Source organism: Nematolebias whitei, chromosome 8, assembly GCF_014905685.2.
Source record: "Nematolebias whitei isolate Nwh7 chromosome 8, NemWhi1, whole genome shotgun sequence".
NCBI lineage: Eukaryota > Metazoa > Chordata > Actinopteri > Cyprinodontiformes > Rivulidae > Nematolebias > Nematolebias whitei.
Window position 1 is genome coordinate 12,367,397 of NC_056505.1, and position 16,636 is coordinate 12,384,032.

At 38.5% G+C, this 16,636-nt stretch overlaps 2 protein-coding genes across 3 annotated transcripts; one reads left to right on the plus strand and one right to left on the minus strand.

Moving 5' to 3' along the window:
• Positions 1 to 1,701: 1,701 nt before the first annotated feature.
• On the minus strand, positions 1,702 to 12,938 carry vdac3 (voltage-dependent anion channel 3). 2 transcript variants are annotated; one of them, XM_037680956.1, is made up of 9 exons: positions 12,829 to 12,938; positions 7,839 to 7,910; positions 7,579 to 7,628; positions 4,414 to 4,566; positions 4,253 to 4,305; positions 3,904 to 4,131; positions 3,654 to 3,804; positions 2,673 to 2,730; positions 1,702 to 2,590 (listed from the first exon to the last, which is right to left on the minus strand). In XM_037680956.1, the coding sequence occupies exons 2-9, from the start codon at positions 7,903 to 7,905 to the stop codon at positions 2,499 to 2,501; spliced, it is 852 nt and encodes a 283-aa protein (XP_037536884.1). In that variant the 5' UTR covers positions 7,906 to 7,910; positions 12,829 to 12,938; the 3' UTR covers positions 1,702 to 2,498. The 2 variants fall into 2 exon arrangements, with proteins under 2 accessions (XP_037536884.1, XP_037536883.1); XM_037680955.1 differs by lacking the exon at positions 12,829 to 12,938 and adding an exon at positions 10,366 to 10,487.
• Positions 12,939 to 13,715: 777 nt separating this feature from the next.
• Positions 13,716 to 16,517, plus strand: enkd1 (enkurin domain containing 1). The gene is made up of 8 exons (XM_037680268.1): positions 13,716 to 13,776; positions 14,358 to 14,442; positions 14,687 to 14,908; positions 15,191 to 15,363; positions 15,451 to 15,579; positions 15,767 to 15,903; positions 16,085 to 16,221; positions 16,306 to 16,517. The coding sequence occupies exons 1-8, from the start codon at positions 13,774 to 13,776 to the stop codon at positions 16,464 to 16,466; spliced, it is 1,047 nt and encodes a 348-aa protein (XP_037536196.1). The 5' UTR covers positions 13,716 to 13,773; the 3' UTR covers positions 16,467 to 16,517.
• Positions 16,518 to 16,636: the final 119 nt, after the last annotated feature.

The following is a 16,636-nucleotide window of genomic DNA, read 5'->3' on the forward strand; positions in this document are numbered from 1 at the left end:
ATATCTAAAGCAGGTTTTTATTTAACTTCATGATTCATGGACAGTCTACTAGATATTTAACTCATTAAGGGTTAAAATAAAGATGTGGCACCAAATTGAGTGTAAATATTGACTTAGAGAAATGCACAGAGCTTTGGATTAATGTCAAAAGAGACAGGTTTTTAACTCTTATTCTCTATGAAGTCATAAAAACAGAGCTGACCCTGAACCATTTCCAGATGCAGTATTTAGACTGTGATTTGTTTCATCGTAGTATGAATCAATTTACTGAACTGGGGCAACAATATGAAATGTAAAATGCCTGTTAAACTATCTGTTGAACTTTGTGTTGTCTGTCTAAAACAAGTCTCTTGAAAATGAGTCCTTGTGACTCAATGAGACTACTTGTCTAAATAAAGGTTAAATATAAAAAATATAAATATAAAATCTGGACAACGATGTGATTTCAGCTGCTCACAACAAAATAAAGTTGTTTCCCATTTACTGTAGCTTAATGTGTCTCTCAGCTTTAATTTCAAGGTTTTCATGCTGAACTGAAAAAAGAATGTAACAAATGCTCTTCATTTTTAAACATATTTCTCTTTTTTTTTTTTTATTCCACTGAAATATAGCTTGTAAACATTAACCATGACTTCATTCTGTTAAACAGCTTCTGGTTCAGGTCGTCAGCGAGATGCAGTCTGTTCAGGCTTTTTTACTTTTGTTCCTCCACTTTCAAAGATTTGGGGACATTTTCCATTTCTGCTGTGAAGCTTCAGTTTATTAGTTTCCATTAATGTTCCAACTGGCTTTTTGACTGATTTTTCTTTTTCATGGGTTTCCTTTGGATATTTTTAATTGTTTTACAGTAACAGCTTCCAAATGAAAACCAAGAACTTCAGATCTGTACATTTATTATTTAACAAAAAAAAAAACAGTATACAACAATGCCTATTAATCAAACAGCTTCTGAGCTAGTTGTCCAATTGGATCTGAGCCCTTGAAAAGTTAATATTGTTTTATGGATTTTAACTAAGCTTTGTAAACAAACATTTTTAATTATTTTCCTTTTAAAAGGTAGCAACTTCATAATGTGAAATCAAACTTCAAAAGGTTTTTGTGAACGATATCAAAGGTGCATTTTGAAAAGGTTTACACTCAACATAAAAAATGCACTTAGAAGTTTATCTGCATACTTTACTCATCTAGTCTGAGCGTACATATGTGCAAACACACCAAAATTGTCAACAGGTCTTTGATGCATGGTGCCATTACTGATCTCATTTCAGTCACTTCGGCTGTTTCCATAGGTAAACACGAGAGGTGGCAGCCGTTTTATGCTTATTCTTTTACATTTATAGACATATTAATTATCAATGTGAGAAAAAATATTGTGCAAATGTTGCTTTATCACATAAATCAGTTTATTTTTGTAGATAGTGTGTCATGCATATTAGGATGCCTCTTTCACTGTTAACCCTCAGGAAGTGCTGTATATACAGTAGCTCATGCAAAGTGCTTAAATGTTTATTGTGTACCGATGCTGGGTTTTATTAATGTTAGATTATACATTTCTAAGATTTATAAAACCAATTTTGTACCTGATAATGTGCTTTAGCGGGTGTTTGCTTTGATTATTACCATTATTTTGCAGGCTTGGGTTCTGTTCATTGTATCAGTCAAAATAAAAAGATCAAACAAGCCATCAGGCTTATTGTGTTTGACATTTTTTATTCAATAAAAATTATTTTCAGGTTCTAACTGTTGACTACGTTTGCTAAACACAGCACAGATTTTAAATGTAGTGACAAAGGCTGAACACAGGCCACAAAACACGAGAAGACAAGGTGATGCACATCCTAACTGCAATCAGATTCTTCTTTTATGACCACAGGTCCTGAAAAATAAACATTTAGGCAACTGATTTGTTTTACAGTTTGTAATTGAGGTTTTATTTTAATAAACCCTGTCCAGCCTTTATTGCATCCTTTTAGTCACCGTCTCAAAATGACAATGAATACAGAAAAATATAAACTCTTCAGCCTTGAAAGCATGCATCAAAACCACAACATTCCCCAACAGGCATCCCATCACAATCCTACCAAGATCTAAAATCCAGTTTTAACTTGACTGACCGAACACTCAACACTAGAAGGTGCTTCATAACATTTCTGAATTAACCCAGAGATGTGTGAAACAAATACTTCATTAAAAGTGCACTTTATCTGTTTAAAAGTAGCACAGTATTAGAGACATTATTGTATTCTGCTAATATAGGATTATAGGTTTGTGGTGAGAGCTGTACATGATGTCAATTTCAAAACTAAGTCTTGATTCAGGTGAATACTACAGTACTGGAGGTCTCTGTTGGGGTTTCAGGGTTAAGGCCAAAGAACGTGTGTGCGTGTGTACAGAGGGAACGTGTGTTTGACGTGTCGCTGAGTGAACCATTGCAGTGTTTTCACATTTGAGTTGCTTCATCCTCCGCGTTGCTTCCCGGCGTCTATACTACGTAATCTTTACGCCTCCAGCTCAAAACCCATGCCGACTTTGTGTCCGCCGCCGTTCACGTTTTTCCCATCGATCAGGGCTGAGAGGGTGACCTTCACGCCTGCGTGGGAGAGTGTCGGAGTATAAACTTACTGGGGCAGTGTTGTTACTGAAAATTGTTTTATAAAGAAAAGTTTGCCAACCTGGCCTGAGGGTTTGTGTGTATCCAACTCCAACAAGGCAGGCGTTGTTAATTTTCGTCTGTGGGGGGAATAAAATTTTTTAGGTGAGCGAATAAAATAATCTGGATTACAAAATTAGTGCATCAGCCTCGGCTCGTCAAATGCAAGGAAGGTAGATGATGGTGTGTGAAGCACTGAGAAGAATCAGTTTCTTGTCTTTAAAATTATAGCAGATGCGTTATTTTTCCCCTCATTCTTTTTCAAACATACACAACACTTACGAGAAAAGCAGATATATGGTAAGTGATGAATAAAATTTTAACTTTTTCTAGGTGCATTAATATTTAAATATCTTATTGTTTTTATCAGCAGCATCTCCTTGTCTATATCATGTCACTGAATTACTTATTTTTTTATTATGATAAGTATATAATAAAAGTATAAAATGTAATAAATTATATAATAATAATATAATGAAGTCATAATTTTATTTTATTTTTCTAACATGTATGACCACTTTTCCTTTCTTCCTATTTATCAGTAAAATATTTAATCCTTTATGGAAAATTACCAATAAATGGCAGCATTCACCATTAAACTAGCAGCCCTATGTAGAAAAGTTACTTTTTCTAAACACTGGATTACATCAGACTTTTTGAGCAAGTTTAGTTAAAAACCCTGAAAGAGAAGTTTATATTTTATGTATGTTCTTGTATTCATTTCTAATTAGTGACAGTGATTTTCCTATTACGTAATGGTGAATTACTGATTACTCTTAAGTAATATTGCTGTTATTAGAGAGCCTGCACTAGAGTTGCGGCTTGGATAGAAATAATCAGTAATTGCAATTTTTTGTAAAACAATTAACTGTTTTCTAAGATTTCTTAACTGTAACAGCCCATCACTGTATTCACATCATTGTATTTACTGAAATATGAATTTGAAGCAAGGAACACATTTATGTTTTGAAAATATGTTTGATGCTTTTATTTTGGATCTTACCGACAAGGTGGAGTTCTTATCCAGCTGGTATTTGGCACCGATACCGAAGCGTGTGTTGTTGCTTCCTGCAGTCCAGGCCAGGTGGATGGCTGTCTCCAAGTTACTGTTCACCTTCTGGTAAACGGAGCCCCCAAACTCTGTAGCATCATTCCTGAAACGGAACGCCAAAACAGGGTCAGAACTGAGAAACAACATCCTAGAATAATGCACGTTTTTCCATTTCCTGTTTCAATGCGATGCAGTAACTCACACGCTGGTGTGAAGCTGGAAGTCGCCAGCCTTGTATCCAAAAGCAAAGTTGTTTTGAGTCAGTTTTGACTTGGCGGTGTCGAAAGCCAGCTGATAACCTGCGAGCCAGCCTTCGTAGCCCAGAACAGCAGCTGCATGGACCGTGGGACCGGCCATGTCGAAGTCCAGGTCACAACCCACATTTATAAAGTCCCGCTTGTATCCAGTCTTCAGCTTGGCACTCTTCTTACTAAAGAATAAGGTAATGTGCATCTAAAATTATTGATAAATTGACTTGTGTTTTTTTTTTTTGTTTTTTTTGCTAATTTACCAAAGATAACAAGTTAACATAAAAAAAAAGGATTTCTTACCCAGTGTTTGGCACAAACGATGTGTCCAGTCCGAGCTTCAAGCCTTTAGCCAGCTACAGACAGAAAACATGCAGACAGTGACCTAACATTCTACATTACTATGTTTAGGATGGATAATAAAATTATATTGTCTCATAAATGTGTAAAACGTTTGGCTCGACCTGGTCTTCCATGGTGATTTCTGTGGTGAGTGTGTTGTCTGTGTTCCATTTCTGGTTGAAAGTGAGGCCCAGGTCACTCAGTTTGTACTTGGTCTCCAGGTGGCCGCCTGACTTCCCCGTGTCGGTGTTGCTGGTGCCAGAGGTAGCAAACTCCTGCAGGACAAACATGGACGAGGTGAGTGAGTTGGGAAAGGGGAGCAGCAAGCAGAAACAGAAATAAGAGGCTGGGGAAAAGGAGAAACTCTCTGGATAAATGAAACCTGCTCTCCCATCGATGAGCCGGCACAAGTTTGTTAAGACTCATCGTCTAAAAGGAGAACAAAAATATGAAAACCTGCCAAGGAAAACTGAAATTATAGAACTGTGAGGTTTATTGAGTTTTTAGAGGAAGATGTTCTGCTGATGACTTCAAGCGGTGCTCAGATAAACCGCTGGAAAAAATAAAATTAGCAGAAAGCTTGGAAATACAAACACACACAGAAAATCTCTTCATCTTACCGTCTAACAGAAGAATCCAAAAAGAAGCAGGAAAGGGTAAAGAAATAAAGGACGTTAGGCCGAAGTTTACATGCAGATATTTATTCACTCACTGGGAAATAAAAAGCACTGCAGAAAACAAAAGTTTGCACACAATAGTTTTTTTTTTTTTAAAGACTATGGTTTGTAGCAAGGAAACAAATCTGGTTGCAAGCACGTGTTAATGGTTTTGCTATGGTAATAGAAGGTAGGTGGACTGCCCTTTCTGGGTTGGGAGTGAGGCGCTGCCTCAAGTAGGAGTTTAAGTATTGTTGTTGGGTTTTTTTCCATTTACCATTTATTTATCCAGGTAGTCTCATTGAGCCACGAGAACTCATTTTCAAGAGAGACCTGTTTGGGGAGCACATGGGGGGGGGGGGGGGGCTTGCTCATGGGCTCAGAGTGGGGCAAATGAGGGTGGGGGCAGGTGTGGGTGTTTCACCTACCCCACCCACATTTTTGATGTTGTCGGTACTGGGGCTTGAGCCGGCAATCTTCCGATCACAGTCCCACCTTCTCTAACCTCTGCGCCACCACTCCCCAGTCTTGTTCATGAATGAAGAAATAATTGGGTGTGAACTTTACAGATGAATTGGTGCAGCTTTCGCAGTACTGTATTCAGTTGTGGTGAAGAGGGAGCTGAGCTTCAGGCCTCTGAGTGGAGCTTGGTGCACTCTTCCTCTCTTTCCTCTTCTAAACAAATCATGATCGCCAGCTTCATCAACAAAGTCCTCTCTGTCTGACTCGATCCGTTTTTCTCCTACATCTCTGCCTTCATGATCCTCTCTTCTGTCTGAGAGGTTCTGACTCTGCAGCTTCATCCACATCTGGGTATGCAGCGCCGTTCTCCTCACGTTCAAAAACTGCCTCATTGCTTTGACTCAAACAGACTAAGGTTGTTTTCACACCTGATAGTCCGGTAGACTCGGTTCGGTTGGGGATCAATATTCATAACATTTTGTTTACATTTGAGCTGTTGAGTTTGCATTCACACTGCACTGTGCAGTCGAGCCAACCTGTTGAACCAACCTGTTCCCCCACTCGCCTGTGGTGGCGCTGCACCAAGAACTGCTGAAAGAAACGACACAAAAACCTCTGAAGACACGTCGTCTTCTGGAAATAAAATCAAAAACAGAGTGGCGTCAAATTTTAGTGGTTTTAGGATTTCTGTTTTGTCATTTTTCAACAATGAACTCAGCATGAGCAGAAGATGAGGCAGAAGACCATGGAGAATGCCGTTTTTCACACAAGGCAGCTGACGGCTCCATATGAGGTAAGAGAAATACGTGTTTGTTTGCGCTGCAGTCCACTTCCTGCTTGCGTAGCGGTGCCCAGTCTGCACTGTACTCAAATCGGTTGAAGTGAACTCTGGCGTGGTTCGAATGCAGTGTGAATGCAAGCGAACCGAAGACTGCTCCAAAAGCAGGAAGTGGACTACAGAGCAGGGCATTCTGTGTAAAAACAGCCAAAATAAACGCGCAGTTCTCATAACTCATACAGAGCAGTCTCAGCCGCCTTGTGTGAAAAACAACATTCTCCGTGGTCTTCTGCCTCATCTTCTGCTCATGCTGAGTCCATGGTTGAAAAATGACAAAACAGAAATCCTCAAACCGCTAAAATTTGACACCACTCCATTTTTGTTTTTCCAGTAAGCTCAGTGTTTTCTTCAGAGGTTTTTGTGTTGTTTCCTTCAGTAGTTCTTGGTGCAGCGCCACCACAGGCGAGGGGGGGAACAGGTTGGCTCGACTGCACAGTGCAGTGTGAATGTGAACTTCACCAGCTGAAAATGTAAACAAATATTCCGAATTTTGGTCCCCAGTCGAACAGAGTCTACCGGACTATCAGGTGTGAAAACAACCTAAATATCACAAAGTTCTCAAATCTCATCACTCATTTTTCTCTCGTCGTCTTAATCGCGCTGAACTCCATTCAACTTGCCTTTTTCTTCTTCTTCCTGTAAACTTTTTGGTGCTTGACAAATAACTTGGGGCCTCTGTCAGAAAGGAGATGGGAGGTTGTTTATCTGTTCGGTGGGGGTGGGGGCTAATAGTGGAGGGGGATGGGGGAGTTATGTCCAGAAGACTGCCCATCTTTGCTGCAGCCTCTCGCTCCAACATACATCAGATTTGATGATGATTTTCAGAAAAAGATGTGTCGTACATTATTTATCATAACTCTGGTTTTACTTGGCCTATTGACACAATTTAAAAACTGGTGTGTACTTTGAAGTTTGCACTTCTGACACAAGTTAAATTATTATGTCTCTGAGAGGTTGTGTCATTCCTGCTAGCTAGAGCGACTGAAAACGGTTGTGTAACTATGATGCGCCAGCACATCGATAAGACTCCTCGGGAAAAACAAAAACATTTGTCAGTCAGTGTAAGCAGCGTTGGACACTTGAGTAGGTGGCAAAATCGCCGCCCGCTGCCTTTTATTGAAGAGTGTATAAAGCTAAAACTAAGACTTGATTAAACTTTTCTGTGATACGTCATAGCTCTTTAGAAACAAGTCAGAAGTACATCCTGCAGATTTTGCTTAAAATAGATGTGTAAAGGCGTTAATCTGCCATTTATTCTATATAACCATGATTAGACAAAGAAGATTTTAATTAAAACCCATCAGGCTTACAGATAAAACAATCCTACTTACTACACCACTCTGAGACTTGGTCTTGACGTCCAGCTTCAGAACTCCATAACCTGGGAAGAAAGAAAAGCAGGAAATTAAATAAAACTACTAAGCATAGCTGGAAGAACACCCTGTTGCTCCACAGCATGGCTGTAAACGTGGCAACAATAAAATAATATAAAGTTAACAACATGTTCTGCACAAACGCAGCTTATGTTCAAACAACAGACATGACATAACTTTGTATGAAACATTCATGTCTACAAAGTTTGTCGACTCACTGAAGCCCTTGTTGAAGATGTCTTTGGCAGATTTGCCCAGGTCTGAGTAAGTTGGGGGGACGGCCATTGCTCCTAAGGAAACAGACATCCACATAAAGTGTTTTTATATTGTATACATTTGTTAATAGATGTGTACATTGGCATGATCAGTTCATGGCTAATATAAAGAAATAGTCCAACAAATTAGTCATGTTGGGGAAATTGTGAATGAGTACCTTTTTTTATGTGCAGCTAAACCCAAACATTCATATTAATTCAAGCTTCAAGCTTTCAGAATGATTCGCTCTTCCCAAAGTAACTCCAAAGTATATTCCATGAAACACTTTTTTCCATCATCTGCAGTTTACCATAACTACAGTATTGTGCAAAAGAACTTATTTACATTTAACTTCTGAAAAGTGACTTTCTTGTACTTGACTAGTTCTAGAACCGCCTTCTTCCACCTGCGTAATATCGCTAAAATTAGAAACAACTTATCTGAAAATGATGCAGAAAAACTGGTTCATGCATTTGTCAAGTCTGGACTATTGCAATGGTTTATTATCTGGGTGTCCAAATACTTCTTTAAAAAGTCTTCAGTTGATCCAAAATGCTGCTGCCAGAGTCTTAACTGGAGTTAGTGGGAGAGATCATATCTCTCCAGTTTTAGCTTCTCTCCATTGGCTCCCTGTCAAATCCAGAATTGAATTCAAAATCTTACTTCGAACCTACAAAGCCCTCTACAACCTAGCTCCATCTTATATTTGAGATCTTATTGTTCCATATTTTCCTAACAGAGCACTTCGCTCTCAGACTGCAGGCTTACTTGTGGTTCCTAGAGTTTCCAAAAGCAGAATGGGAGGAAGATCTTTCAGTTATCAGGCTCCTCTCTTGTGGAACCAACTTCCAGTTTCTGTCCATGAGGCTGACACATTGTCCCGTTTTAAGACTGGGCTTAAGACTTTCCTTTTTGATAAATCCTATAATTACTGTAGGGTTGGCTTGTTATGCTGCCTTAAGCTTAGACTACTAGAGGACAAATTTACCTCATTTCCTTAAAATAATTGTTAAAATTGAATAGTTTTCATTTGATACGATTTCTATCTTAACAACCAAACTCAGCCGGTCGAAGCAGATGGCCGCTTGTCCTGAGCCTGGTTCTGCTAAAGGTTTCTTACTCGTGAGGGAGTTTTTCCTTTCCACTGTCGCCTTCATGCTTGCTCAAGATGAGAGTTCTGTGATGGAGTTAAATTCAAAGCAGTCTGCTCCTCTGATAAAATCTTAAATAATTATTTTTATATATGGACCTTTCTGTTAACTTATTTTTACATAAATGTTTCTGTTCAGTGCCCTGAGATGACTTCTGTTGTAACTTGGAGCTATATAAATAAACTGAATTGAAATTGAATTGAATATAAATCTTGAGTTTTTCAGCACAGTCGACAACAGAATACAAACTGAAACATTTTCTAAATTGATGAATCTCCACATGTTATGAGTATGCTGAGCGGTTCGTCTCACAGAGCACAAATGGTACACGCATCCACGCATTCTCAGAAGCACTGCAGATAGTTCAGCATTTGCTGCCAACAGCCAGCTCCACACATCACTATCAGCCAGCAGAGGGGTGCCTATCGATGTGATAGATGTATTCAGCACATAGATTTAAAACCTATTGATCCTCCGGCAACAAAGCATCAGCAGTTGTTAAGCTAATGGAACGGTTCACTTGTTGTGATGTGCAGAAACTGTGCAGCCAGAATTTGTTGCCACTCACAACAGCGTGCCAACCAAAAGAGTTAATTCTGAAACTCTTCAGAGCAGAAAGAAATATATATTGTGCAAAGACATACAAGTAATGCAGCCGAGCTAGCATAAGCAGAAATCCTGCTTCTTTAGTCAGAATCTACCACTCCAGTCCTGCACTGTTCCACACAGTCATCGGGGTCCCCTCAGTTGGTGTGACCTTTCTGGGTGTTAGGAAGGAAGACATGTTGGACAATGTCCTGATGTATGCTCAATAATCTAGGTAGATAAAGCCTAACAATTGTTAAGTTGATGGTCCTCCTTTTGCATCTGAACAATCAGTTTGGGCTGTCACCAGCAGCAAACTGGTTGATCCACAATGAGAAGGTGCTGTTTGCTGCAGCTCCTCACACTGAAGGTGTCTTTTGGACAAAAGATGAAATGTTTCAACAAAGAAGAATCTGTCCTGAGGACCTGACTCAATCTCGTTAGACATGTTGGACAACTTTGAACGAGCATTTAGTTTCTTCAATTACAAATTAAAGCTGGATTAATGTTTAACCCATTCACCTTCTTTCCTTTGCTCCCCTGACTGTTAATCTAAAGATCACATCTTTTCTGCAGAGGAACTACCGTAGACTTTGCCCATCAATAACTGTATTCAGTGTGTAAAACCACCAGACACTAAAATCCAACACAGTGAACAACTGAATCTTAAGATTTGGGAACAAGGTCAGCAAGTGCCAACCAGGGACCCAGATGATAATTGATTTATCTCTCCACATGCAGACCCAGCACTCACCATGTCCCTTGGGTGCATGGTGCTGACAGTGACATGTCAGACCAACATCTTTGTTTTCTGCCAGCACGCCTTGTCCTGTCTTCTCCTGCAGAACCACAACCCCTGCACTCTCTTCCATGTCTCTTCAGACGATGGAAGCGCAAACAGGAATGAAAGAAATGTATTGGCAGGACGTCCTGTACTGTTCCGACAGTATCATATCACAAAATGATACTTGCTCAAGAGTGATGGTTCTAACTGTATGGCTCTAGATGCAACAATGTGTGCAGACCTGCAGAGGATCATGCATGTACCCGGGACTTGCAGCAGCGGCTTTCAAAACATTTATCCAAATGCACTCTTTTTCACATGTGAATGTTAAGGCACTAAAATTTTATTTTAGTTTATATATATATTTTTTTTTTTTACTTTTTATAACATCAGCCAAAAGGCAACAGAGTTAAAGAAAATCATTAAAAACTGAATCTGATTAATAATTGTGTTAAATGTCATGTGGAAAATTAACATCCTTCTATCCATGCCTCTCCCACCATAATCTGAAGTATAGTCCAAGTAATAAATGCACAATTTGAAAATAAAACATGTCTGAAGACATTTAAGTTAATCTGTCAGCACAGCTGAGGAATTTGCTATAAAAACTTGTGAATCCAAAGGTCTACATTTAGCCGATTAAAATTTTTAGTTCTTTCTTATTTGATGAGCTTTTTACATAATCAAATAATTATTTTAACATTTTATTGTAAAATATAGTAACTTTAATTATTAACCTTTATTTAACCAGGCAAATCCCACTGAGATCACAGATCTCTTTTGCAAGGGAGGCATGAAGGCAGACTAACATGCATGTTTTTGTCTCCCAGCATCTCCAGTATGTGCCGGCAGACCGGCGTTTTGCTGATTGCTCATTGTCATTTTGGTGGACAGACACTCCGTCTCGACTCCCCTACCTACTCATTTCTCCACGTGGTCCATTTTTGACCCACCCTCTCTCGGCTTCCACTCTTTCTAGGCTCTAAATTTAACTGGGGTAAAACCTGACACCACAACACGTGACCTGGCATTCAACGTGCAATCGTTCTCCAAGTACAGAACATTAAAACCCCTATAAAAACAAATGTGTTTGTCTGTATTGTACCTCCACTCTGTGCATAAGAGCAAACATGCTCCTGTCACTCACTGCACTGCTCAAAGGTCAAAAAGACACCAACACAAAACATGTGTTGTTGAAAACTAAACACTGTTAGTTGTACTAGGATCTCTAGTCTGGTACATTTTTATTGTTTAGAAATATTATAAAGAAATGGAGTAAAAAAAAATCTGCTAAATGTTTTCATTGTGGTGTTAGAAATGCTTTAAAATGATCATAAAGATAAATAATGTAGCATCTAAAGATATCAAAAGGGAAAAAAAAAAATCAACACTTATTACATGGTTTGATTTGTAATAAACAGCTATTTGAAATAAAAACTCTGGACCTGCGGTACCAGAACAAAAACTATCAAGTGTGTCAACAGGCAGTTGCTCAACACCAGCCTAACCTCCAGATAACATGAAGCTAACGCAGTGTGTGTTGGAGTCATATAAAAAAAGAAATGTGCACACGTGAGATAAGGTCAAGGGCAGTTAGGTTACACCACAAACACATTACAGCTTAAATGTAAAGTGTATTATTCTGTGTGGTATGTAGGATTCATTTAGCTCCAGTGGGTTGTGTGTGTACAATAACTGGCTTTTGTGTGAGTGTGTTTACCACTGGTGCTTTCAATGCCATGACTGCAGCATTATCTTGTGCTATTAAAGAACATTCTGTGAGGCAACTAGCTCAGGCCTGATTTCAGAACTTTGGATAGAGGCACAGGAAAGAAAAAGCATGAATTAAGCATCCATACAAAGTTATTAACAGTTAAAACAGCACAGGTTTCCCTTTGATTTGTTCCTCAAAGTGGTTTGGCTGATAAAGCCTCGGTGTAGATAACTGTCCTTGCTCTGTAAGAGTTTATGTGGCTCCTGTGCTGCTTCACACAAACGCACACAACGCGAGCACAGATTTAAAGCGTCGCAATGCTGTATATTACAAGTGAGTGTGTTTACTGCTGCGTCCAAACCTGGTTTCAATTGTTTCTAAGCTGCTTGCAACGTGCAATGCAACATGTCTACTAAAAAAATCATATAAATATGCATTGTTACATTTATTCTTAGCGGTAACTCTTCCAAATCATTACATTTTAGTTTAAAAGCATATAGTTTGTATGTGTGCTGCTGTTAAAAGTGAGTTTACTGGTTTTTATCCAACACAACAGGCCTAAACTAGTAGGCAGGCAGACGCTTCCTGCGGTTTTCCCACTCCTTTCAGAGTGACTCATTTCCCACTGACCGCAGAGCGACTGCTACTAACTGCAAGAGAGGCAAACAGGCGTGACAATAACTTTATGTAAAGATTAGCTAACAACAATATTTTCTTACCTTTCTTTTTTTTTTTTTTTTTTTAAAAAACCCCGAGAGTGCAGAGTTTTCGCAGCGCAGTTTCGGGGCAGCTGTTTGAAGAGGACAACAGCTCGTCACACTGAGCATGCGCACTCACACCTCCAGCCGAGGGCGGGGCCTTAGTGCAAGCGAAAAAAAATACGATTTGATCGCGATGTAATGGGAACTGTTATAAATAAAGTTTTAACAAAAATGTGTGTATGCATTGTAAACATTAAAATTAGCAGATTTCTGATGCAGCTTTTTTTTTTTTTAAATAAAGTCGATTTAATCACTCATATGTTCGACCATTTCACCCACAAAAAATAATCCTTTAAATCATGGCTTAATTTATTGTAATTATGACCTAAAATATCCAAATTATTACTTACTGTTTCGTACTTATGACTTAGCATCTTAAAATTAGATGTTATCATCACATAATTTTGACAGCATCTCAAAAATAAAAATTGGAATGTCATATTTATGGTCTACAATCTTAAAATTAGTACCTACAGCATATCATAATTTGACAGCATCTCATAATTAAGAGGAAAATCATTTCTCCATGGTATCTAACTTAAAAAACGGCCAGATTTTAATTCAGGTCGAGAATTATAAGGAATTGAGTAAGTTTAGGCTTTAGCTTAGAAACTACGAGACCATGCTGTACCTGCAGTCAATATTCAGGTGATACGAGGTTTACATAATAAGTTATACATCTTTTTTTTTTATTAAGCTATTATTATTAGCCTACCAAAGTGTCAATCAATTTATTTAATTTTAAGTTTTCTTATTGTGAAGCATTACCTTTCTAGAAAGCTTGTATCGGTGTGCGCATGCTCCGTTGCCATGGTGATGAATCCTACAACAATCGTTGACGCCTCGGCGTAATCCGCGTGCGGAAAGAAAATCCTTTACCGATAAACAAGGGGACGATTTTAAATGGTAAACAAATTAACTTGGCCAGTTGAACAGTCTTAAAATTGTTTAGTGTGACTGTTTCTCATTTATGTTTTGTATCAAAGACTAAATTCGTCATGAAACCTGTTTTTTTTAGCTCGTTTAAGAACAAAATTTACAACATAGCTACCTCAGGTTAGCGTTTAGCTAAGTTAAAAACAGAAGTGTAACAATATTTTTTAGCTCACTTCTTAAAACGTGTTTATCTATTTTCTATTTTACAAAGTATTACTTGTGCATCTTTACGTCATATCAAAACATGAACTGAAATTGTCTGCCCTTCCAGTCCAATTTTTTATTGTCAGATTTGTTTCCTATGGGCCTGTAAAGATTTTCACAAGAGACATATAAAGTATGTTTTGTTTGGAAGGCACAATAAATGTAATTATTATAAAACCTGCAAGCCCCCCAAAAAGCGATCATTATATTCATTGTCAAAGGCAAACATGTATTCACACTAATCATTATATTATATACTTATTCAATCTACTGTGTTTGAGTTAAAATATTGCTTAGCTGGCAGCATCACTGCAACTTTTTCTAGTTATCACTTTTTGCCATTTCAGATGTGTGAGGGACCTTCTGCACTTTCTGGACCAATACCCCCCGATCCGTCTCTGTTTCCTCAGTACTACAAACGGCCATCTTCAGGTTAGGAACGGTCAAACTTTTTGTACTTGTTGAATGCTTAACATTCATTCAGTTCATTTACATTTCTATTTTAAGATTAAGATTTTTCTGCAGTGAAATGCTACAGCATCATAATTAATCAATGCTTTGATAAATGATATCCATATGTATAATTTAAGCTACCGTATTACATGACCTGGAACCTATCCTGTACCTAATGTAAAACATTTTATGAACTACATGTTAGTTTTTTCACTTTCTTCAGCTCGCAGCCGTTTAGAGGGAAACCACGGTGGGACTGTGGCCCTTCTCTTGGGTCCACTTGCTCCAGATCCTGTGTTGAATCCAGAATGCTACAGCGCTCGTGAACCACGTCGCCCTCGCATCAACCCTAATGCCACTCATATTTTGGAACGGGGACAGAAAGGGATTGTGGGAGAGCTGCTGAAACTAGATGGTGTCTCTGTATCACCTATTCCCAAACAGAGTAGGGGCCTTTTATAATAATATTATAATATAATGATAAACCTCTGGTTTATTTCAACAACAAATGTGTGTGTCAGTGAATGTGAAATGTCATAAAATGCTTTTTAGGTTTTTTACTCTTTTTATTTACATTTCAGACTCTGTAAATGTTAAATGTAAGCGATATATTGTTATTTTGGAGACCAGAGACATAAAACAATGGAAAACAGGAAATTTGAACATAAAAAGGCAGTACAGTATTGAACTGTAACTATGACATGTTTTTGTTTCTTGACCTTCTTAGAACAAAGAGTGCAAGACTTCAGTAAAGAGAATATACGTCGCCTCCGGGAGATTCAGAAACGCTGCAAAGAGCAGGAAGCTGAGAGGGCCCAGAATCGTCCTGTTCCAGTTAAAGCTTTATGGACTTCCTCAAAATACCAAAACACCCCGTCCAGGGTTATGACCCAGCCAGAGGCAAGGACAACATCTGTTATCAATATAAATTCATGAGATATAAAATGATCCCTTTTATGTTTTAACCAGTGCATTTAATTTATGTAGGTTTCTACTCCAACTGTTAGGCCACAGTGTCAAAATTTTCTGAAGGCTCACTCTAATGGTGGTTCTGCTAGACCAGTAACTGCCCAGCGCCCAGCCTCCTGCAGCTCTACACAGGACCAGGACTTGACGGTCCAAACTGACACAAAAAGAGTGTTTTAAAATTTAAAAACTGCACATTAAAAGGGTGATACAGTGATATGTTTGATTTATCACATTTATTTCTACCTAAATCTTCTCATATCTGAAATATGAGAAAGGTACAACTGCAACTGATTTTCATCTATAACATTTAATGCTTATTCTAATATGTTTACAGGTGCAAGGTCTGAAAATAGACTTCATAAAACATAACGCTAAGACTGCAGGACAAACGGTTATTCGTCGGTCCCAGTCACTGTCAAACCTCAGAGACAAGCCTGTGCCCAGTGCAGTCAAGGGTCAAGTGCCTCAGTAGTGAGTATTTTATTATCAGCTGCCTCAAAAGTGGCTTATATTGTGTGGCTGTGTGGCTGTGTGGGCTTTGTGATTGTTAAATTTAATACAGTTTTTGACATTTTCATGTCTTTTTCTGTCATTGCTTTTTTCTTTACTTTGCTCTTGATACACAAAAACATCCACTATTGTAAACACACAGTCTTGTGGAAAGGAAGGAACAGTGGCGTAAAGAAAAGGAAGAGAAGAGGAGGACTGCGCCTGATCCTACAGTTCCTGCCGGTCACACCTTGTTACCCGAGAGCGAGAGACAGGAGACACTAAAGTCCCTAAAACATAGTATGTATCATCCTTCAGATACAGTATATGTACAACCATATTCAACTAATTATGTGTTTTGCTGTTTTTTTAAATTTGCCTCAGCCCATCGCTCCTTGGTGACTGAGCTGCTGTCACTCCCCATGAAAGCGGACAATCTGAGCGTTCGCTCGCACCGAGCTCACCTTGACTGTAGGCTTTCTGAGCTTGAGGAGGCCATCAAAATATTCTCCAGGGACAAGGTTTATGTAAAAATTAATTCTTAACACATGAGGAGGACAAAGAAGAAAAGAAAACGGACCTGATAACCCACTGCTTCACTGAGATTTCTTTCATCTTGTATTATGTAACAGAACACAGGACTTTACAACAGATTACTGTTTTACAGTCATGAAGGCATACAAAGTACTTTTATGCAGATAAACTCAGTTTTGTT

Bases quoted from the DNA above. Each gene is read 5' to 3' on its own strand.
- enkd1 (XM_037680268.1), top strand. The intron at 14,443-14,686 runs GTTAGGAACGGT...CACTTTCTTCAG, and splicing joins CTACAAACGGCCATCTTCAG to CTCGCAGCCGTTTAGAGGGA. The intron at 15,364-15,450 runs GCAAGGACAACA...TAATTTATGTAG, and splicing joins GGGTTATGACCCAGCCAGAG to GTTTCTACTCCAACTGTTAG.
- vdac3 (XM_037680955.1), bottom strand. From the start codon at position 10,483: ATGGAAGAGAGTGCAGGGGTTGTGGTTCTGCAGGAGAAGACAGGACAA. The intron at 4,132-4,252 runs GTAAGAAATCCT...CTTATTCTTTAG, and splicing joins TCGTTTGTGCCAAACACTGG to TAAGAAGAGTGCCAAGCTGA. The intron at 2,731-3,653 runs GTAAGATCCAAA...TTCCCCCCACAG, and splicing joins ATAAGAACTCCACCTTGTCG to ACGAAAATTAACAACGCCTG.